General features: G+C 44.8%; 1 protein-coding gene across 4 annotated transcripts in view; it reads left to right on the forward strand.

Moving 5' to 3' along the window:
* The window catches only part of PAMR1 (peptidase domain containing associated with muscle regeneration 1), a 164,481-nt gene that overhangs the window by 133,755 nt on the left and 6,592 nt on the right, over window positions 1–24,134 (forward strand). For all 4 annotated transcript variants that reach the window (XM_079930687.1, XM_079930689.1, XM_079930688.1 and 1 more), the window contains 4 exons: window positions 2,026–2,243; window positions 4,823–4,930; window positions 21,463–21,675; window positions 23,450–23,516. In XM_079930687.1, coding sequence (XP_079786813.1) covers window positions 2,026–2,243; window positions 4,823–4,930; window positions 21,463–21,675; window positions 23,450–23,516 — 606 coding nt within the window. The remainder of the gene's footprint in view (window positions 1–2,025; window positions 2,244–4,822; window positions 4,931–21,462; window positions 21,676–23,449; window positions 23,517–24,134) is intronic.

The following is a 24,134-nucleotide window of genomic DNA, read 5'->3' on the forward strand; positions in this document are numbered from 1 at the left end:
CTCAGGGACCAGGACCAGTGGTCCCCTCAGGGGCCTCTGAAGAGCTTCTCAGGAGATACAGGATACAAAATAAATCCCCTCCCCCAACCCCGCCAAACAAAAGTCCAAAATGGTGGAAGGATTGAGAAGCACATCACCTGCCTGGGAAAGGGCCCTAGGGATTGGAAATATGTAGATTTCTTTCCTTCCAGTCAAACCTGGACCTGCTGGCCAGGGATAATAATAAGGACATAAATACTCTGAAGCCTAGTGTTCAGCCCAAAAGCTGGCAGTCCTCCCTGATGCCCCCCTTTTCCATCACCTCCCACAGCCAGGTCATCACAAAATCTACTTCCTTACTTGTAAAATAATCTCAAGTTCATCCACTGTCTCTATTGCCAACAATTCCTTTGTTTTCTGGTTTCCTTGCTTATTGTCTGTCCCCCAGATCCGAACTCCATGAGGGCGGGCACTGTGTCTGCTTGGAGCACGGCTGTACTTTCAGCACCTAGAACAGCGTCTGACACAGTGCAGACCTGCCACAAATGTGTTGAATAAGTGAACAAATGAATGAATGTAAATACAAGTTGCAATGTCTCATGTTTCAGTTTCAGAAAAAGCCGTGATCTCTGTTGGGTGGTGGCCTTGTCCCCGCTCCTACCCTTTTTAGACTAAGATACCAAAGCCCAGAGAAGGAAGTGATTGCTCAAGGCTCACAGTGAGTTGGTGGTGGCATCTGGATGAGAAGTCAGGTCCTTACATGCTACAGCATGTTTCACAAAGTATGATTAATAGGACGTACACTCCCTAGCAAAAGATTTTGTGATAAACATCTTTGAAAAATAAACACTGAGCACACTCACTGATTGGGTTTCTTTTTCAGTAAGACCTTTAAGAGCATTTAGAGTATCCTGATTGTTCTCTAACTCTGGCTCCTGAAGTTTTTACCCAAGGTGGTAGAAATAGCCCAGGACCCAACTTTTCAGGTTGTAGTTCTGAGCTCTTCCGTCTGTGCCTAACTTCTCCAAACTGTGAGGGACAAGATACAGGCGTACATTTTGTGAACTTGATAATTAGGCATTCCCTTGGGAATCTTCTAAAAAATGTCTTTTCCTCTCTTGCCCTGGGATGTGACTGCCTCTCTTCTTATTTCTTGGAAATGGGAGCTTAAGGTTCCCTTCTGCTTTTTTGATCTGCTGCACCCCAGTATTTCCAAACCTAAGACCCCTTTAAGGTAATCACAGCTATATCAGATCTCTTTCAATTCTGAAATTTTGATATGGTGCTACTTTTTCTACTCTTTGGGGCAAGAATTGTTACCAAGAGAATAATTATCTTCTGATCCTTCCATCAGACAGAAGAGCGTGCAGAGAGTTTTTTCCTTTACTTGGTCTTGCAAGACAACATACTCTTTTCCACTCTCCAGTTGTAAAATTACGATAGAGTATCCATTGTCATCTATTCAGCAATATTTGTTTAGTCTCTATGTGCCATGCACTGCGTTAGGCACTAAGCAAACAGTGGTGGAATAAGACAGGTGTCACACTCTACCCTCGAGGAATTTGCAGCCAAGGGGAGGAGACAGGCATGCGCACACACTCACAAAGTCAAGGAGATAAATATGAGAAATTAAAATGTAGCTACGCATTATGAAGAAAACAATGGATCTCCTTTAGAAAGAGTTGTCAGGGAAGCCTCTTTGAGGAGAGAATATTTAAGCTGAGACCCGAGGATAGGAAAGAACCAGCCACGCAGCCTGGGAGGAGAAGTGCTCCTGGAAGAAGAGCCCGTGTGTGCAGAGATTCTCCGAATGGACTCCCCTCACCTGGGCGTGCGTGTACACACACCTGCACACAGAATACCTACCTACACACATTAAAAGAAACGTATCTGACCTCAAGTCCTCCAGGACCATTGTCCTATCACATCAGGCCAATGACACCACTCTTCTAGAGACCTGTTTATCATCTGGCCTTGAACTTGCCCAGGGGTGTAAGGGCTATCTGGGGCCCAGCTGTTTCCTGCTGTCACCCTCTCCACCCACAGGATTGTCATGTTGAGCCTGGAGTTTGACTACATGTGCCAGTATGACTATGTCGAGGTCCGTGACGGGGACAGCAGCGACAGTCAGATCATCAGGCGTTTCTGTGGCAACGAGCGGCCGGCTCCCATCCGAAGCTCGGGTTCCTCGCTCCACGTCCTCTTCCACTCAGATGGCTCCAAGAACTTTGACGGCTTCCATGCCGTCTTTGAGGAGATCACAGGTAAAGGCCAGGGAGACGAATGGCGCATTTTATGGCTGTGCTCCAGACAAACGTTCCTTTCTGTGCACCCCCCCCCCTTCTCCCTGCCCAGCCTCGTTAAAACCCAGCGTGCTGGGTTCTCAGAAGCAACCTGCACATTAAGAAGGTAGAGAGAGGAGCTTCCCTGGTGGCGCAGCGGTTGAGAGTCCGCCTGCCGATGCAGGGGACACGGGTTCATGTGGATCCCACATGCCGCAAAGCGGCTGGGCCCGTGGGCCGTGGCCGCTGAGCCCGCGCGTCCGGAGCCTGTGCTCCGCAATGGGAGAGACCACAACAGTGAGAGGCCCGCGTACCGCAAAAAAAAAAAAAAAAAAGGTAGAGAGCAATGGCAAGGGATATTTCAGAAACGCTCACTAGGACCAGAGCTAAGAATTATTAACTCCCCTGTTTAGATGCTGCAGCACAGAGAGACCAGGTAATTTGTCTGTTGTTGCACAGCTCTGGGGATGGAACCAGGGATCTGTACAGTTCGGCTCTAGAGCTTCTATTAGGGGCTGTCATGGTTAAGAGCATTAGCTTTGGTCCCTAGCAGATTAAGCCGTGTGGCTTGGACAAGTTCTACTTCTCTGGGCCTCATGTTCCTAATCAGGGAATAAGGACATAACCCTAGATCCTGCTCCGTTAAGGAGGTGCTGGAAGACAGAACAGATGAAGAGCTTAGCACAGTGTCTGGTACAGAGGAAGCCCTCAGTAGCCGCCTTGCCCCAGGCATGCCCTGAGCCTCCCTTTGTCATCTTTCAAATAGGTGTTCAAAGTCTTAAACAACATAGGAAATGCCACATACTTTATGAGTAACTCTGAGTCTGACTTCACCTCCTGTCCTGTTCATTTAGGAAGTAGGATTTGGCCAGAATGAACAAAGTGCTCAGTCCTCAGAGATTGGATTGCATCAGGTTTTACAAAATAAACTCGAGCTGGAAGTTCTATTATTTTAATACTGAATTTTAAAAATTGCAATTGACCATTATAGCTTCCTTATGGAAGGTGTGATACAGAAGTCTCAGGAAGGGAGGCGGGCAGTAGTGGCATCCGCCCTGTCCTTTCAGCAAGACCGGCAGACAGCCCACCCTCCCCAGCCTCCTCGTGCGGAGAATGGTCCCACAGGAGCTCTAGGCAGTTGCTCCTGTGTGACTGCCTCCTTCCGGGATGTCAGTCTCCTCTGCAGCTGCTCAGAGCCTGGGAGTTCTAGAAGCTTTGCTGCTGTGGTGCGGTCGGCCTGTGGCTGAATCCTTGCCCCTCGGTGACGCCCTCCCAGCTGAGGCTGAGATACATCTGGGGGTGTTTACGGCAGTCGGCAGTTGGGGGCAGCAGTGGCTCGCCAGCCTGTGACCCTGTGACTGAGGGGAGAGTTAGGAGGGTCTCTTCTTCAACCTCCCCTGGAGAACTCTGGAAACTCTGGTCTCCATTGTCAAACAGTCAGACAGAGCTCTTCCCGTTCCTCAAACACCCGAAGCATCCCGCCTGTGCTCAAGTTACTTCCTCTGACTAAACCCACCTCCCAACTCCTGCCCATCAAGTCCCACCCTTCGAGGCCCTATCGGATTTCTCCTCCCCTGTTAAGCCTTTTCCCTTGTGCTGATGGGCTGTGGCTTTGCCTTTTTCTGAATGTCTTCTAGCACTTTCTCTCTTTTCTGACACTAACTGAATCATGCTTCAGTTTGTAGTCACTGCCTACTCTTCTTCCAAAGGCTCTGATCTGGTGAGTGGGAGCTCCTGTTCAACTTTGTATCCCTCCAGTGCCTTACACAGAGCAAACACTCGATTTGGGTTTGTTGAACTTGACTCTGATATATTTCTACACCAGGGTACATGAATGTGGAATTGGTGGGTAACAAGCAGACTAGTGTTTCCCAAAGTGTTCTCTGTAGAAAAATAGTCCCCAGGACACTCTGTAAAATGCAGTCTCTCAGGTCAGATAAGCCTGTGAAAGGTGGGACGTTATGTACATTCTTAGAAATTCACGAGGCACCTCAGAATGTGGAGTGTTCGGAGAAGTTCTGCAGTAGAGAATCTGGTTAATTATCATTTAACACCAGTAGCATTTCCCCACCCTATCTGAGATCTTAACTCTCAGTATCTCAAGGGACTACTGTTTACAGAATGCGTGTCTGAAACTTCTTGAGTACACTTTCACTAGTGTCATGAAGATCATCTTCCGGTTCCTTTCCCCCAGTATCCCGGATACTGAGCTTCCTTGAAAAAAAAGATGATCTATTACCCAAGGCTGCTGTCTCCCACCGAGCGCCTACAGGAGGGGGTGAAGCCCGCCTCCGCTTTAATTGTGTGGTGCGCCTGTGTGTGTTGTCTCAGACTCCTAAGTGTCTGGAGCATACTTCTGGGGCCTTGGAAAACATCAGATAACATCAGCAGCATTTGATTAATGAGCAGCTGTTTTAGGCAACCTCAAACAATGGTAACATGATATCGATAAAAGGAGTTAAAAAATTGCAGGAAGACTGAGGAACAAGTGAAAGACCGGAGGCTTGAAGAAACGGACTCACTGCCTGGGGCACTGAGAGAAGTTGCCTTTTCTCTTACAGCCTGTTCCTCGGCACCGTGTTTCCATGACGGCAGTTGCCTTCTTGACAACACCGGATCTTACAAGTGCGCCTGCCTGGCAGGCTACACCGGGCAGCGCTGTGAAAATCGTGAGTTTGCCTCCGGAGTGGGAGTTAAGGTGTCACGTGGGGCTGGCATGGAGAGGGTTTGGGGAGCTTGCCGGGGGCGTCGTTCCCTGCTGTCTACCGTGGTCCCTCCAAGATGGTGGATAACGTGGGCTTTGCCATTGAGTGGATCTCAAGAGGGCTGGGCTACCTTTGAGTCAGGATGTCTGGAACCACCCAGTTTTGTCCTCAACTGCTGCAGATACCTCTCAAAAAGATAACGCCTTCAGTGGCCTTGAATAACATTCCGAGCTCAAACACAGTGAGAAAGTGTCAACGGTAGAAAGCAACCATCATACACCCACCTGGGGCCCAGAGTCTGAACTCCCTGTCCATCCCAGGATCCAAATTTTGGAGTCATGCCAGCTATGGAATTCCACACATCGTTCTCTAGGACGGCTCCCCTTCTGCTGTCACCACTCAAGTCCCACCTCCTGCCTGAGCTGTATCCTGGCTGTCCCATTGAGTCACCCACATTCTCAGACACAAGTCAGAAGCAGAACCATAGTAGTATTACCGAACCAAACGTGGGTCTGCTCGCCCACGTGCAGTGAAGCCAATCTACTGACACCGGGTTGTGGTGAAGGAAAGTGCGGCATTTATCGTAGGGCACCTACAAGGAGTCCAGGACAGCTAGGGCTAGGAAAAGCCGGAACTCCCCGAAGGGTTTCAGCAAAGCATTTTTAAAGGCCAGGTGAGGGAGGGCGGGTCACAGGGTATGTGATCAGCTCGTGTACAATTCTCTGATCAGTTGATGGTGAGGTAACAGAGTGGTGTCAGAGGGGTAAACATTATCAGTCCTTAGGTGCCGGTAGGTCTGGGAGCTACATGCCCATGATCATCAAGTAGTTAATTTCTTCCACTTGGTGGTGGTTTTAGCATCTGTAAAACAACTCAGGAAATGTGCACCAGATACTATTATCTAGGTACTTCAGAGAGGAGCTACAGTGGAGGATATGGGGGGGGAGTCTGTCCCGAGAAGGGTCCAAGGGTCCTGCTCAGGTACAGTAGCCCTCATTAACTCTGGTTCAACCAAACAGCAGAAATAAGAAGAAACAAACACAAAGGAATAACTCACTCAGAAGCAGGTAGAAGTTTCTAATTCATGTTCTTGAAAGGCAGATCATGACCCTTCTCCGATATTAGACTCAGACTTTTGCCAGAGGAGAGAAACTAGAACATGTATCTGATGGGGCAAATCCATTGCCCTGGGGAAGGGTACAAATGCTGACCACTGCCCACGGCAGCATGAGGTGACATCCAGCCCAGTGGTGCAGTACCCAGGACTGTGCCATTGGCAGAGAGGAACTTAAAATACACACTATGACTAGGAATCACCTATCAAGGGTCTCTGGTAACCGAGACCCTGTGTGTGTCCTAACAGAAGTTTGAGACTTAAAACAGGTACCACAAACTGCAGCTGTCAACACGGAATGAGACGTTTGGAAGAACAAGAAGAATCAAAATGTGGGGAAAGCCAAGGAGGGCAGCTAATGACCTAGGCAGGGTTCCCCTGAAGCAAATCCTGACATGCGGATGTGTGTGGACATGCCCCCAGGCGAAGCTGGTAAGGGAGTGGGGAAGCTGGGCCAGGAGGGAAGGAAGCCAAGCAGAGTCATGATTTCAGGCAAAATCCCAGCCTTAGTGTTAACAGGCAATGGACTCTGGAATGTGAAGTACATCTCAGACTGTGTCCTGGCTTTAATGCAAAGCAGCTGGGCTTTCATAGCCCAACTGCAATCGGTGATTGCCTAAGGGCTGCCTTGGGCGAGCAGGACATGCTTAAGTTTCTACGCTGTGTGCCAGAGTGGTTCCAATAACCCTTGAGCAGTGGAAGAGTTGGTAGGTGCAGGCCATTGGAAGTAAAACAGTGTAGACTGGGCGGGGGAGAGAAGATAAAGGGCATCCGAGGACAGAGCACCAGCAGTGTCTGCTACCATCACTTCTAACTAGCGTGCACGGGTAACTTTGGGGTCATCCTATATATAAGGGGCCTGGTCTGACAGCATTCTATAAAGTTCATGCATTTTTTCAATTAATTTCGTGAACTTGCCTTGCAAACAATGTAGACCGAAGCCAGTTTCGGTAGCGTGTCCTTGAGTGTACATTTCATTCTACTCAAAGCACTCCTTGCTTTGGGGCGGCACAGCTGACCCGAGTGCGATGATGCCGGATTCTTAGAAAATGATGTTCTGCTTTGTGGTTCCTGCCTCGTTTAAGTTCACTGGGTTGTGTGCAAGGTAGGGAAGAGAAATGTTGCTTTCCCTTTGTTTCAAGAATTTGTATATGGAGTGATTCTGGAGTCTTGACAATGGCAAATCCTGAGCTCTACCCTTTAGATGCAGAGGGGGAACAAAAAAGGAAGGCTTAAATTCTTGGTGAACTAACTGTACGATATTAGAGCTTTGATAAATAAAGGTAAAATTGGAGTGAAGTTAAAACATCACCAAATAAGTCAAAATGCCTTTAAGAAGCTGGATCAAATCATGGAGGGGCGGGTGGAGGGGGGGAAGGAAATTGGTCCAAAAGTTTTGAGTAAAATATTTATGAGTAGCTTTTGAGCCAAAAAAAAAAACGACTTCTCATCATTGTTATTCTATCCAGCAAAATACCAAAACAAAACAAAACAATTAACCACGACGAAAAACACGTAAAATATGTCATTATGAACTGATTCCTAGCTTGGTTCAAAAACTGTCTCAAATCACTTTTGGTCTCAAATCACTTTCCGTCTCAAAACATCAGTATAGATGGTCAAGAGAATTCTTCCTAGCTACTTTACAAAATCTTGTTCAAAAACCGTGATTTCCGTAGTACCCTATAGTTGTGACTGGGTGAAGATATTGGTGGTGGATATCTGATATGCCATTTGCTAGCATCAATGTAGGGGACCAAATGTTTGAGTATTTTCTGTAAGATTTAGGTCTGTTTTTCCTTTTAGGAAATTTAGCATGAATTCCAACTAACTCAGTGAGGGAATGATCACAGTTGGCTGTGGCAGTTTACCTTGTAATTTTTGAACAAATGTTAACCATTTTTCCTGAGCAGTCTATCATCTAGAAAAAGAAAAAAAAAAAACTATTGTTTTTCTCATGAGTATATCAAAAAACGGAACAAACCTCCCTGGAGGAAATTCTTTCAAAATTAATAAGAAACTGAAGCATTCTGGGATTCTCCAAATTCTAAATTGTCCAGATTGGACTAGGCATATGTTTTTTAAAAATGGCTTTAAAAGCGCCAAAGCCGGGCTTCCCTGGTGGTGCAGTGGTTGAAAGTCCGTCTGCCGATGCAGGGGACATGGGTTCGTGCCCCGGTCCGGGAAGATCCCACATGCCGCGGAGCAGCTGGGCCCGTGAGCCATGGCCGCTGAGCCTGCGCGTCCGGAGCCTGTGCTCCGCAACGGGAGAGGCCACCCAGTGAGAGGCCCGCGTACCGCAAAAAGAAAAGCGCCAAAGCCAGTATTAATGAGAATTGCATCTTTTGTTTATGTAGTACCAAATCTGATGAGGGGGAACCACTTCATAGTTGCTGCTTTCCTAACGGTTTTGTGGAAAGGTAGATGATCCTTTAAGCAAATGAAGGATTTGAAGTACAGGGTGCAAGACCCTGATCTCGGTCAAATTGAAAACCAGAGGCCAGAATTCCTCATTTCCCACGTTGTTCACAATCTCTCTGACACCATTCTCACCACCTGGCTTGATGAGACTCCAGATGATGGATCGATGAGCTGTGGTTACCATCCTGTCTCATTATCAAGTCCTCCCAGAGGGCTTCCCTTCCCAGGTAAAGCCCACCTGTCTCTCTTTTCTAGAGTCCCGATTGACTGTCTCTTGATATGAGCTATTCTGTTTATCTTCTTTGTGTCTGTGTATGTCGGTGAGTGGGAGTGGAATAGAAATAGATTTTCTACTAAACTACAGAAGAAATATGTACTTGTAAAAACAATCAAACAGTACAGAGGTATATAAAATATAACAACTAGGTGAGTATCCTTCCAAACTTTTTCTATGACATGCAAACCTAGGTTGTCTATATGTTTTCAGCTGGGGGAGATTTTGTCCCCTGCTCCCACCCCCAGTGGACTTTTGGCAAACTGGAAACTTTATTGGTTGTCATAATAGCAAGGGGGGAGAGTGCTACTGACATTTGGTGGGTAGAGGCCAGGGATGCTGCCATCCTACAATACACAGGACAGCCTCCACCACAAAGAGTTATCTGGCAAAGATCAGCAGTGCCAAGGTTGAGAAACCCTGTTTTGAACAAAAGTGGATTAAAGTATACATACAATTTTTCAACTTTTTGTTTTCCGTGCTCATATCATAGATATTTTTTCCAGATCATTCCTTGTTGGTCTCCCTCATGGGGGAAAGAAATGACTGCTCAGAACTCCATTGTATGGGTGTCTATACAATCATATAATCACTCCACCCCTTAAGATGGACTTGATATCACATTTACTATTTTTACTATTATGAAGAAAGCTGCAATGAATAGCCTAACATATGTTTCTTTGCTCACATGTAGAGCTATGTTTGTAAGACAAATTCCTAGATGTTGAACTGTTAGTCCAGAGGGTACACGTATTTAAACTTCGGAGAGCTGTTGTCAACATGGCCACCAAAAGGTTTTACCAGATTTTACAAGATGAACCATTTTAAATGCCAGTCCTCAAAATAAGAATCAGAACTTGCAGGTCAGAAGCCAGGGTCTATTCTTGTCAAGTTGGAAACGGATTTATTTTAGAAGGAATTCTGGGGGTCTGAGGGGAGAGGTCTCGTTCAGGTTTTGTGTTGTCGTAGATGAAGAATAAGATACTGTCAACACAGGTTTGCCCTGTTCGGTTAGGGAGAGGGTGCAAGAGCCCCGAGGACAACCTTCAAGGACGGCTACCCCAGCCTTCTCCTCAAATCATTTTACAAGGAGCAACAACCTTCCCCTGCTCCCAGGTGAACTCCTCTGAGAACAAAAAGAGGGGAGTGGCCCCTCCTCGGCTTTGGGGCCAAGCTAACCTCCTGCCAGCACCCTCCGTGACCCCAACCTCCCTGGGCCACCATGTAAGAAACTGGGACCCCTTTCTTTCCCTCTGAAATTTCCTGTTTCTTTGTATGGAACACGAGGACAAAATAAGTTCTTGAGTAAACGGTCGGAATCTTGTTTTGAAAAAGTGGAGAGCGAGGGATTCATTGCCCCGCTCCAGTTTCCATGTTGCCTTTGTTCCTCTGGCCCAGTTGACGGTGCCGGGGTCTCCCCTCTGCATCCTAATGAAGGGTGATGAAACGGGCTAAATCTTGGGGCACAATGCTCATGCTGCAGGCTCTGACGCGCCTTTGAACACCACGAATCGGCTTCCACCAATTAAAGAAAAATGGTGTCTCTGGATTCATCGGGGTTTTGGAGCCTCAGAAGGTTTCCCACTAGCCTGTCCCAAGGACTGGGAAGAAAAGAGCCCAGGATGAGAGGCACACTTTATACTTCAGCTTCAAAGGGCCAACCCGCGTTTCTCAGCAGAATAAGTGATTGGGAACTTTGGGGTTTTCAAGGAGACGTTAACACGGATGCAGCGAGGATGTACTGAGACCCCTAGTGGGTCACGATTGCCTCTCGCATCACAGATAAATAATGTGCCTCAGGTTAGCTGGAATTAATGCAAATGCTTGTAAGCTCTCTTAGGGGAGGTATGGTAAAAATGGAATTATTTCACTGGCTTTTTTACAGTTCTAAAGGCCTATTTCATCCTTAACATGTGGAAGACAGGTGCACCTTTGTTCACAGTGAGATGATGCAATCCTGGGTGAAGAGCTTGGACTCTGGTCAGAAAGACTTTGGTTTGGTTCTAAGCCTGCAATTAACCAGCCCAGTAGATCTCGAGCAGGTCATTCATCTCCTATGAGCCTCAGTTTCGCCACTTATAAATTCCAGGAAAATATTATCTAATTCTTCTTAGGGGTGATGGCAGGGATGGAATGAGATGATCCAGGTAAGGTACTTATATATTGATATTGATGTTATTATATTGAATAATAGAAGCAGTTATTCTTATTACTACTTTTGGCCCCATGTGGCCATTTCAAGGTTTGGCGGAAAGCAGGGATTCTCTAGACAAGGGGTTAGGGTAACAGCACTAGTTTCTACAAACTAGATGATCATGACAAACCTTTCTTAGGGTTTAAGAAAATTCTCACAAGACTTTCTAAGTTTTCTCTGTGAACTCTTCCTCCTGAATCATTGCCAGACGCTAAGTATTGCCACCATTACACCAGTATCCAGGCAAGAAAGGTCAGGTTTTAAAGGACAAGTAGATACTGCCAGTGCCATTGTCATAAAGGAACCCTGGATCCCAGGAGAAGACATGCACGTTGCCATGATGGGTGGGGAGTCTTTGTAGCCAGAACAGCCAGGAAGGGGCTGTTAGAGGTGATAAGTGGAGTAATGTCAGGGGGAACTAGATTGGGAAACTCCAGAGCAGGTTGCCCCAAGCATCAGGTTATCTAGTCAGCCTCCTTTTTTTCTCATGGGACTTTTTAATGGTCACTCATTTAACATGGGGTGGGCTGTATGTCAGTCCCCTGTGGTTATGCAGGAAACCTCCAGAGCATCCCTTACATATTTTGTTAGAGTAACAGGGTAGAAAAGAGAATACACAGTCTGCCCTGAGAGGGTATGAGGGGTATAGGGATAACCCCAAGGGAAACAGTCCCGGGGAATCTGTAGTTGTTACCCACCAGTACTTGGTAACCCAGAGCCTTCAGAGAGTGGAGGAGCCTGGAAAGATGACTAGCTAGTGGACGGCTTACTTCTTACACATCCCCTATACCTGAGCCTCCCACCTCCTCTCCCTCCCTAACATGGAGGTGAATCTCTGCCATCCTTCTTAGCACGTTTAGAGGGATGCTGTCTCATTTGGATTTAGATCTGGAAAGCCAAAGAGGTCACTGAACACAGTAGAAGCTGCCCTTGTATAGTTATCAAGGTATTTGTTTGTTTGCTTTTATAATTTAGGGGAAATTTTCCTTTTCATTTGGATCATTCCTTCTTGGTAATTCTGAGTCTACATAGACCCAGTGACATTTTAGTGTTAACTCTGCTGGGCTCCATGCGCCTGTGGCCTCTTAACCAAGGCATTGCCTCTTCTCATTCAGAGTAAGATGATTGGGGTTGGTATATAAGGGATGCATTTTGCTAGTCAGTAATTGTTTTAGTTATGGATGGCATTCCAGCCAAATAATAAGAGGACAGGTCAGGCCTCCTAAACAACTCTCCAGCCTGACTGTCTCCAAGAGTTTGGGGTGGAGCGCCCATGAGTGTGGAATGGGCCACGTCCACCATTGTTTTACTAAGACTTTGCCTGCTCCTTGTTGGGGCCCCCTTGGCTTTTGCTTTGGCAGACGAGGTCACTGAGGCAGGACCTAATGCAGGGGGTGGGTTTTATTTTGGTTTTGGGTTAAGAGGTAACCCATTAGAGCTGGGATGGACTGTATGCCCATGCAGGGAAGTGGGAGGAAGATGCAGAGTAGAAGAACTTGAGAGCAAAGCAGAATTAACTTCTGACGGAAACAAACATCCCTGCTGTCACAGACCCTGAGACTCCAGCCCCTTGACAAAGGCTACAGAGTTCCCACTTTTCCTTAAAGCCTCCTGCCTTGTGGGGTGTTCACTACCTGTCCCTCACCCTGCTTCAGAAGGTGAAAGCTTCCTCTCTGCAAAACACAAGACATCCTTATTGGTATCCAAGTATTAAAAATTACAACAGTAGTTATTCTCACGATTCTCAATATAGGTCAAGCTCTGTGCTTTATGTGACACTGTCTCATTTCATTGTCACGACATCCCCCTGGGGTAGGTACTATTATCCTCCCCACTTTGCAGATTCATCCAGCCAGACATTTTTGAGTGTCTGTTAGGTACCAGGCACTGAGGAGATAAGGCAGGGCTCTTTGGTGTATTTCCCCCCTTCATTAGGCAGAACTGTAAAACAATTCCAATCTTAGCCTTTTTCTGGTGCAGAGGAGAGTGGTCATGTCATACATTTCCCAGCGACAACTTTTTCTAGAAAAGCCTTTGGTAATGGTGATGGTGGTGAGAATTACTAAGTTGGCAGGATCTCTTAGGACTCACATGTTCTCAGAAGCTCAGGACTCCTCCGCAAGGTCATTCTCTTCATCCCCAAGGCTAAACAGAATAGTATTGCCTTGTTTGGGCCATTTTCATTGGGATGTATTTTATATTTGAAAAGTTAACCATGAATGCCATGGGGGACATTTCCCCTGGTAGTTTAGTGTTATTACCCACCACCACCCCCAGCCCCATCCCCAGGAGCTGACTCAGAAACCTGAGATTTGTGGGAGCCCTAAGAGTACTTACTGAGCACATCGGCTAGGTAGAAGACGGCTAAGTTTCTATAATTATGTAGGTTGCTCATCGGCTCTGCCAAATGAGGATGCGTGAAGTTCATTGTTTTGTTTTGTTTTTTTCAATTAATTTTTATTGGAGTGTAGTTGCTTTACAATGTTGTGTTAGTTTTTGCTGTGTGACAGAGTAAATCAGCTGTACGTATACACATATCCCCTCTTTTTGGATTTCCTTCCCATTTAGATCACCCTCAGAGCATTGAGTAGAGTTCCCTGTGCTTTACAATGTTGTGTTAGTTTTTGCTGTACGGCACAGTGAATCAGCTGTACGTATACACATATCCCTTCTTTTTGGATTTCCTTCCCACTTAGGTCACCCTCAGAGCATTGAGTAGAGTTCCCTGTGCTATACAGTAGGTTCTCATTAGCTATCGATTTTATACATAGTAGTGTATATATGTCAATCCCAATCTCCCCATTCATCCCAACCCCCACCAAAAGACCAGGACTTTCTGAGGATGTTTTGAAGCTGACCCATCTCTTGGGCACAGGGAGTTTCAGCTGTCTAATGAAATAGGCCATCCAAATACCAGAGAAGTGGTATCCAAAAGACACAGTGTACCCAAAGCCAAGGACAATACTGATTAAGATCAATAGCCTCTGCCTCCAGATTGCTGCCAGATGAACAAAGAGCAGTGTGTGCAGTCCAAGCATAATTTCACACGGGCGGCCTCATTCACAACTTCGGAAGGCTGGAAGCCATCAGGGCGGCAGGGTTCCATGGGCTGGACAGGGATCAAAAGGGTTTTCAGTGGGGGTTTATATCACCAGCTGGTATCATTATTCCTGGTCGGGGGAGACCTTTGGGGAAGTAAAAGATATTGGGTCCAGAGGCACCAGACGCAGATGTTAGCTGAATAGGAAGAAGTGAGGAAGAGATGCGAGCCCGTCCAATGGTTGTCTCTGGGTGTTGGTCTCAGATTAAGTTGGGTTTCCAGAATGAAGGAAGTCCCGATGAGAAAGTTAATGCCTTTCCCAAACAGAACTTTAATTCTGTCACAAATCATTCCCTTGACTTTTTGATGAGTGAGAATGGGTGGATACCAAGAGTATGTTAAGGATTGAGACTAACACCCCAGCTCACACTGCCAGCTAGATAATGGGGTAATGAATATTGTTGACATCTTTTTCCCTTGCTGGAACTCTCAAGATAATCTTACAGCTCTGAAACCCAGCTCCTGTTAAAGAGACAGAGCAGTCCTCTCAGTGTTTTGCTCAGGTGGCTCTCTGGCTACCCTAAATATATCATTAATATAAAATTAGAGGAAAAAAGTATGCTTTTTTTAGGTGCAGTTTTGTAAATCACATCAAACCATTCCTGAAAGCAAGCAGGGTATAAGTGATAATTAAAGTAAAACAATTTAGAAGTGGGACAAGAACAAGCGAAGGAGAACACTAGGTGGTGCAAGAAAATTAATCAACGAAATGGACAGCCAGCAGCACTTCACCAGCTTTCTCTCCAGAGAGACTTACAGGGCTTCCAAAAGGCAAAGCGGTGATTGGATTCTTTGGTTCTTAGGGGCTTTTTCTAGATGTTGTCTTCAAATTTGAACTTACAGCTTTGAGACCAAAGGAAAAGACAAATCTTCTTGAAGTCTGGTATATCATACTGAAATTCTAGACTCATTCATAAGAAGATAGTTTGTGAACAGGGATATACTGGTAGAGAGCAATATAATGGAGCAAGAGGTATGTTTTCTTGCCACAGCTGGAACTGCTCCCTGAGTTTTGTGATTATTTGGGGAATGGGAAAGTGGGTCCACTCCCTAAATTAGGGATGAAGAGTGTGAACTTCCTTTTCTTATAGTCAATATAGTTGATCTGACAAGAGGGCAAAAAATGTGGTATTATTTGTGTGCACCAAAAAGCTACTTTTCCTTAAAATGTCTCTACGTTATCCTGACATACTCCCTGACGTCTTCATCATTGTGTCCATTTCTTATAGACCTTCTGGACCTGGTCATATTAGCTACTTTATATTGGGTATGAATCTTCGTGCACCAGTCAGGGGAGAAGAAGCTACGACTTTATTTGCTTTAAATCAACTTAAATCTAAGACCCACAATTCAGGCCCGTGAGAAGTTCTATACCCCAGGGTTGTAAAAAGGTCCCTGGCTTCCCACAGACAGCACCAAATCAACAGGGAGAATCCTTGGATGGTGGATTCCACGTCTACACTGTTTAGCTTAGGGAAGTCCATTGTCTTAGAGCACCTGACCCCTTCAGGTCAAAACAGCCCTGCTGGTGGGGGTGGGGGTGTGATGCTGGAGCCTGAGATATCTGTGGAGGCTGGAGAGCCTCTGATGAGATTGGAGACCCTCTGATGAGATGCAGCCTTTCTAGTTGCAGTCATCCTCCCAAAGATCTCCCAGGAGTGCTGAAAGGCAAACAGGGCCCTATGCCCAGGGCTGAGACAACAACCTCTCTCGGGTCTCATCACCTCCCCGGAGTGTTGCCCTAGGGAGGCATGAGGGGCTCTGGTACTCAGGGCTAAGAAAACAGCAGAGCTGTCTTAGCTTAGTTTCTCCCCAAACCAGACCCTGAGCCACATTTGGGTCCAAATGGTTTATTAAAGGAAGTACTCTCAGGATCAACCAGTAGGGGAATTGCAGAAGCAAAATAGGAAAGAGGAAAAAACCCAGCACGAGTGATTTCAACTGAACTCCCAGACTCAGCCTGATCCTGTGGGGTGCTGGGAAGTGTAAATTACACCTCGAGAAACAGGAGTTGGGCTTTTGTACTTCCACACCCATCAGTCACTGGCTACAGCCAACCCTGGGGTGGGCATGAGGGAACCAAAACCTAGGCATTTTTTTTAGCTCTTCCCATGGGCAAGATGGTGCCCATGCCCAAGGGGCAGTCCTGTGAAGGAGGCAGGTGCCAGCTCTCAGCAGCAAAGCACACCTGTGGAAGCTGAGTTGGTAAAAGGATACAAGGAGACCTGGGTGGGGCACCAGTAGTGATCACTGCAAGAACCATCCCACAGCCATTGCGTCTCCTCTGTAAAGTGGTATCACAGCCAGCTGCCTAATACTGTTGCCCTGAGAAAAAAAGAAAACGAGGGAAGGTCTTTCTTTAAATGTTTATCTGAAACAGTATCCATAGAAACGCATCCCAAGTACTATTTTGTTCGAAAGACAGCCTGTAAAGGCATGCTAAACTTAATGTGTTCATATCCCTGGGCCGAGTCCCAAAAGTAACAGGACAATGTGCTATTTATTACTAATCATGTGATATTTTACTTAGCGAAAAGCAAGAGCTTGATGGTCCTTCACACCGGAGATGCAGATGTTTTAAAGTCTCATTTGGCTTTGTGGAAAAACATCCATCCTACTGAGGAGAAATGAAATCCAAAGTTCTTGAAAAATCAAACAGAAAAGAATCATGAGTCTGTTCAGTGGGGAGATAACAAAGGTTTCTAACCAGAGAACCCACAGGGGTAAGGGAGAGGGAGTTTGGAAGGCTAACCCTGGGGAGATGCTCTTTTGAGACGCAGATGCTCTATGAACTCAACAGGTAGAAGTCTAAACAGGGAGAGAAAAGGATGGCTAGAGGAAGTCTTAGAATTCTCTTCAAAAACATCATAGGAGGGCTTCCCTGGTGGCGCAGTGGTTGAGAGTCCGCCTGCCGATGCAGGGGACACGGGTTCGTGCCCCGGTCCGGGAAGACCCCACATGCCACGGAGCGGCTGGGCCCGTGAGCCATGGCCGCTGAGCCTGCGCGTCCGGAGCCTGTGCTCCGCAACGGGAGAGGCCACAACAGTGAGAGGCCCGCGAACCGCAAAAAACCAAAAAAGCAGAAAGAAACATCATAGGAGAGGGTACAGAAGGAAGAGAGAATAATGCCCAGTAGATGTTTGATATAGGAATATAATTTTAAGCCTTCATTACACAGGATTAAAATAGATGAATGTACAGAGACCATGGTTGGTACCCAGAAGTCTGAATCAACACACTGGACCCAGATCTGGAAGCCCATCACATTACCGAGAAGCCAAAAAATATTGCTTTATACTTGACTAGGCCCAATAATGGGCCTTTAGATTCCTTTATGGGTTTTTCTTTAAGGTGTATGAATTTGGGGAATTGATTTTTAAAGGCAGTAGTGTGCTTTGTAAATAAAGGCAAAAATGCGAATTAGAGACTATGTGTAGTTTAAATTACTCCTCAAAACCAGCCCAGCCAGAAAAATGTTATTATCTTGTTTTATAGATGAGAAAAGCAAGTCTTGGAGAAATTAATTAATTTTCCCAGGCTCTGGTTTATTAAGTGGAAGAATGAATACATTTTAGCCTTTATCCCTTCCACCCGCAAACAGACATTTGTTGAACACCTACTGTGTGCTTATTCTGGACACTGAGGACCAAATGATTATTTAAGCCTATAGCTATCTGATCCTGGAGAACATTGTTTTTCCACCAGAGTCTAGTGACAAAACTCATTTAAATCTGAGTTCATGGAAAGTTGGATTAGTCTGTGATTATGCAAGATGGTAAAGAGATTGGCATGGGTTGGAGAGGGTATGGGAACACACACAAAAAAAGGCATGAAGACTTAATGCTAGATTTATAGGCTTAGTGGGGAGGACCCAAACCGTTTTGCCTGATACTTTAAAAAATAATAACAATAGAAACAACAACAAAAATAATAACAAACTTTTATGGCTGCATTTTCTGATTATAAAACTTCTAAAAAAAAGTAGAAAGAAGCGAAACACATTCTCAGTGTTACAAACCAGAGATAATGACTGTAATTATTTTAAAGGATGTTTTTGCAGTCTTTTAACCCTTTGGCTCCTTAAATTGTTTTTCTTTGGTTTTGGTTTTGAAGTTTTATATGATATGTCTATGTATGGTTTTCTTCATATTTATCTGGTTTGGGACTTAGTAAATCTGTAGGTTGATGTCTTTCATCAGAAAACTTTCAATTATTATCTCTTTACATATTGGTTTTGCTCCATTCTCTCTCTCTTCTTCTGGGATGCCAATTACACGTATTAATTAACCTCCTCACTGTATCCTTACATTTTCCTTACATTTTTCACCTTTTTGAGTCTTGGGGTTTGTTCTGAATCTTTTCTTTGAAGTTATCTTTCAGTTTGTTAATCCCCTTACACTGTATCCGGTTTGCTATTAAACTCAGCCACTGAATTTTTACTTTATGTCATTATAACTTTTTGAGTTCTAGATTTCTCCTTTGGCTATTTTTTAAGGTTTTCAGTTTTCTACCAAAGTTCTCAATTTTGTCTTTTATTTCCTTGAATATATTCAGTCTATTTATTTTTCAGTAGTGTCAGACAACTACATTATCTGAATCCTTTATGAATCTGTTTCTAATGTCTGCATTTCTCTTGAATTTCAGCTGTGCAGTCTCACCTTCCATTGAACCCTCACTTGGAAGCATCATTCAGCTCAACCCTGGTGACATTTCATGAGCATAACTTAAAACCAAATAAATAGTTCTCCATTCTAAGATTTTAGCAAGTTTAAGGTGCACCGTTCATTTAATTATAGCTGTTCTGGGGATTGGGAGTAAAGAAATATTACAGGAAATGTAGGCATGTGACCTGATTTCAGACACATCACGTTATAAAGGAATAGGCATTTAAGAATTATAGAAATATGGCAGAATTCCTCAGCCGTGGGCAGACCTGTTTGGATATCTTGAGTCCGTTTCCCTTTAAACCTTCCTTTAAAGCCTCTTCAGTGAGAGGAAGAAAGAACCTGAATTGTCCTGAGGCTTTATTACCTCCAAGTGCTCGAGAACTCTCCAATGTTCCTGCCAGTTAAACGCACATGAAATGTAACAGAAATAGGATCCAGGAGAATCCTGCACGTAGGAGATCATGGAGTGGGAGCCAACTGGACCAGGAAGCTACTTACTTCTAAGGGGAGAAAAATGCAATGATTAGGCTTACAGTAGAAGCCTCTTCTTGCCTTCCGCTGAGACTGATGTGGCTAGAGGCTAGTTCGTTTCCTTTCAGTATTCCAAGATGGGTCTTAAGTATCACCCGATCGTTCTTGGCCCTGAGCTCTAGCAAGCAAAGCTCAAAATGGATGAGGAGCTACACTTGAATTACACAAATCATAGCCCTTTGATATAGCCTAACAGGCCACAGATTCAAGTGTCTGCTGGAGCCAGGCAGCTGGTCGCTGGGGGCCTGTGGCCGAGGCAAGGCTGTGTGGTCCAGTCCAGGCAGGGAGCTCCTCCCCACACCAGCTGATTCTTGCCGTGTGAGCATACAGACCCAGGGTTTCCGGAACTGAATTTTGTCAGAAGCCAGGAACACAGATTTCTGTGAGAAATGCCCTGATTTTTATGTTGACAGTGAATTCCATTTTCTAAAACTTGCATGTATAACACATGTTTTGGAGATGATTGAAGTCTGTGGGCTCCTGCTGGTTGTTTCTGGGCTACATGTTCAGCATTGAATGAGTCTGTACTATAGGAAGGCCCCATGACTGAAGCAATATGGAATGCTTGCTCTCGCGCCATAGAGGGGTTCCTGGAAATATAAGCACTGGGGGACTTTCTGAGTCCACTTGAAGCTTCAGAAAAGTGCATTGCCCTCACTATACCATTTCAGTATTTTTTTTTTTTTTTTTTTTTTTGCGGTACGCGGGCCTCTCACTGTTGTGGCCTCTCCCGTTGCGGAGCACAGGCTCCGGACGTGCAGGCTCAGCGGCCATGGCTCACGGGCCCAGCCGCTCCGCGGCATATGGGATCTTCGCGGACCGGGGCACGAACCCGCGTCCCCTGCATCAGCAGGCGGACTCCCAACCACCGTGCCACCAGGGAAGCCCGCATTTCAGTATTTTTTTAAACAGTTCACTCAGTGAGGTCCTTTTTTGACACTTAAAATGGGGCTTTGGAGTCAACCCTCAGGGAAACTGCTCAAAGTACATAGCCCAAAACACACAGAGTGTCATTGAGATCATCTGTCATGTGATCTACAGGCAGTCTTAGAGCAGACAAACCAGAAACTTGGACAATATTAGCAACCTTGCCAAATTGCACAGAGGAATATTCATTAATTTTTCATTCTCAAATATTGTAGAAGTATTATATGAATGGACATTAATTTCTTGCTTGGAGGCAAGCGAGTAAGTTGTTTGAAAGGTAACTGGGACATTTATGGGAAGTAAAGCATGTCCAGTGCATAATTGTACTGCATGGGGAATGAACCTGTGTCTTAGAAAAAATGATTAAAAAGAGACTAGGGAGGCTGATAGAGTGATTGGTACCCAAACTCAGTAATTAAAGGTTGAATTCTTCAGGGGACTTACTCTGTGTCCTTAGGCAAGTAATATTCAGTAATTTGCCATAATCCATTTGAGAAAAATATGTTATCTAGCTGATAGAGTATTTCCAGGATATATCTAATATCCTGTTTAGTGCTTAGAATAGCTGGTGATGCCAATTTTACTCTAAGTAGCTGTGCAACATGAATTAGAGAATAGAGGTATCTTTGTAATGAATATTGTTAAATGTTTAGATGGAACGTTATATTTGGAGATCAAGGGAATTTGTTGTATCTCTGAATTTATATTGTCCTCTAGTGTTCTTTAATTACAACTTCTAACACACTAATGTTCCAGCAGATGAAATATAAAATCTAAATTTATATATGTACTCGTTTCGAATCTGTTCTACTTTCTGGGTACAACACAAATAGGAAACTGAATAGTCTGGTTTAATTGCCTGAGCTTTAGGGAACGAAGGAGATGATATTACAACACTGAAAACCAATAACCCTTGTATACTGATCATAAAAACTTAGGCAAAATGTGTATTTTGTCCAGGCCTGGCCATCTCCCACAGTTTGAGAAACAAACGAACATGATTATATGAGAGACCGTTGTAGTGTCAAATTTATTTGTATCTGGGATGAAACACTTCTCAATTTAAGAATAAATCGTAAAAGCAAGGGGAAGATATGTCTAATGCATGCATTTTTCTATTATGAGTTTTGTCTTAGTAATTCCTTTGAGTACCATTGTTCGCAGGTTCTGTATCACTGCGTTTTTAATTCAATGGGACTTGAAAAGATTTGATGCTAAAATGGAATGCTTCAGACTATTAATAGCTCTCCTTTCCTTTCCACTTTCAGTCCTTGAAGAAAGAAACTGCTCAGACCCTGGGGGCCCAGTCAATGGGTACAAGAAAATTACAGGAGGCCCTGAGCTTATCAATGGGCGCTATGCAAAAATTGGCACCGTCTTGACCTTCTTTTGTAACAACTCCTATGTTCTTAGCGGCAATGAGATGAGAACTTGCCAGCAGAATGGAGAGTGGTCGGGGAAACAACCCATCTGCATAAAAGGTAACTTGCAAATAATTTTGAAGTCTGTAGAAATAGATGGAGTTGCTGGACATTTTGGTAGCTCTCATACGTGTTTTTGAGCCCCTGGAAAAATGCCTTCTCTCTTAAGTTCCCACTGGAACCGTACATTACTTTTAGGTTGGAAATCATCCATAAAACATTTGCTCTTTTTTGAACTGCCAAAGGACCTGCTTATCCTAATCACAGTGACTTGATGTGATCAAGAAGAGTGATGTAGTTAACAGAGCAGTTTAGGAAAGATGACAAGGCTGAGTTTTATACATGCAAACCCAAGCATAGATTTGAAGCAATTAAAATGCATTTATATGGCTACATTTATCTACTCTCTATGCCATATTAAATTAGTGCAAGAAATAAAAGAACGCAATAGACACATCATCCCTGCCAGCCTATGTGGAGGGAGGTTTGAGATGTTAAGATGTTTAAAAGTATCTTAAAAAGACAGTAAACCCTTGAACATTCAAAGGAGAGTTATAGAACAAATGAGTGGTGTATATTCCGAGAAGGAGTGAAATAGAGACGATTACATGTAGCAGAGAGCACTGGAACCTGTCTGGGAAGCAGGGAAGGATTTATAGAGGTAAAGAGGAGTTGGGATGATATTCCAGTTAGAAGACAAAGGGAAGGTGGTGTAGGCAGAAGTGAAAGAATCATGGTAAACAAAAAGTGAATCAGTCCTGAAATCTGGGAGGTACATTTTAAAAGGTAGTTGGGGGCCAGAACAAATGGAACGTTGCATAGGGAAGTTTGGACCTTACCCCACTTGAGAGTGGGCATGCATAGTTTCTTGCTGAGTTGATTCCCTAGCTGCTCCAGGTCGACAGCCCCTCTCCTTTTGGTGGCAGGTCACAGTTATCTAGCTGTTTCCTGGGAAGAAAAGCATCTCCTTGGCCTAGATTATCCAGATAATTGCTTCAATCCTCCACTTTCCCTTCTGAGTGTTTGTCAACAACCTGAATCATGGGAAAAGGAACGAAAGAAAGATTTGTGAAAGGAAGAAATCACTTTAGACTTTAGCCAGGAGCAAGCTTCATCCTCACCAGCACAGACTCTGCTTCTTGATTTCATTAAGTATGGAAACGGTGTTACATATGTCCTTGGAGATTTTTGTCAACTCTTCTCTTACAAATTAATACAAGCAGAGTTCCCTAGGTTGCTAATTAGACGAATGTTGGCTGCTTGATTGGGAAAGTGAGATGGGAAGGATTCCTTTTCACTTGTGAAGAAAGAGAGACTTCAAAAAAATTAAACTGGGCTTTGAGTTGCCCTCAAAGGACCTTTAGGAGCCTTAGTTGCAGCACATGGAGGAATCAGTTACTCAAGATTTATTGATGGTTGACACTGCTGTCTGGCTTTAAATGAGAGCCTTGTGATTCACTATGCTGGGCTATATTTTAGAACCTTGACCTTGGCTTTTATTCTGTATTGATTAAGTTCGCCAATACTATCTATGTGAACAGATAATCCTAATCTATTAATTATCATTGTTTCATATCAGCTGGGGGGAGCATCTCTGCAGAGGTGTTTATTCTACTTGGGTTCTTCAAAGGGGGTTGCCAATTTAGATAAAACTCAGCATGCTCTTTTGCTAAGCGAGCTGTCCAAGTCTGGCTAATGTATCTTACCTTTGAAAGCCTGAGGAATGTGCACTGGTCTCCAGAAAGGGTGGTCAGGTATGAATCTGAACTGAATGATGTGAACAGTTAATATGGAAAAGGATTATGCAGCATTGTCTTTTTTTTTTTTTTTCTAGCCTGTCGAGAACCAAAGATCTCAGACCTGGTGAGACGGAGAGTTCTTCCAATGCAGGTTCAGTCAAGGTGAGGTTGAAACACCTGAACTCTGCTTTAAAGGCGAATGAACGTTCCTCTCCCACCCCCTTTCCCCACTGGTGTTTGGCCAAAGACAGTCTGAGGTTTCTTAGGGACACTCAGTGCTGACTGGCCAAGGAAGAATAGGGCTCGTTAGATGGAGGCTTATTAGCCAGCTGCCTTTAGCCAAGAGGTAGCAACTGTTGGAAGATGCACAGATTTCATTGGATTGTGGGAAAGTAAGTGGTGGTGGGAAGCCAGACTTTAAGATGGTCTTTGAGGAGCTGGATTTTAATACTCGAGTCTTCCTGAAATTACTACGTATTTATTATGCAGCCAGCTGTGGCTTAGGAAGATGTTCTTGGTAGTGACCAATCAGATGAGGCAGGCTGGTGGGGCCAGGAACCGGAGATGAATGACTTGCCCCTGACGAGGGATGTGAGGCCTCAGGGATACCCACCCAGCGTTTTTCCTGGAAAGATAGAGGTGGGGACCCCTGGTGGCAGCTGTGGAACCTTACACCCATGGCTCCAGAAGGAACCTGCTTCCACTTGATTTCAACGAGGCTTAGTGCCTGGTTTCCTTCAGTTCCCTGCTTAGTTTTTACCTGGCAGAGAGACCTTCCAA

Source organism: Stenella coeruleoalba (assembly GCF_951394435.1).
Source record: "Stenella coeruleoalba genome assembly, chromosome: 8".
In the NCBI taxonomy this organism is placed as follows: Eukaryota; Metazoa; Chordata; class Mammalia; order Artiodactyla; family Delphinidae; genus Stenella; species Stenella coeruleoalba.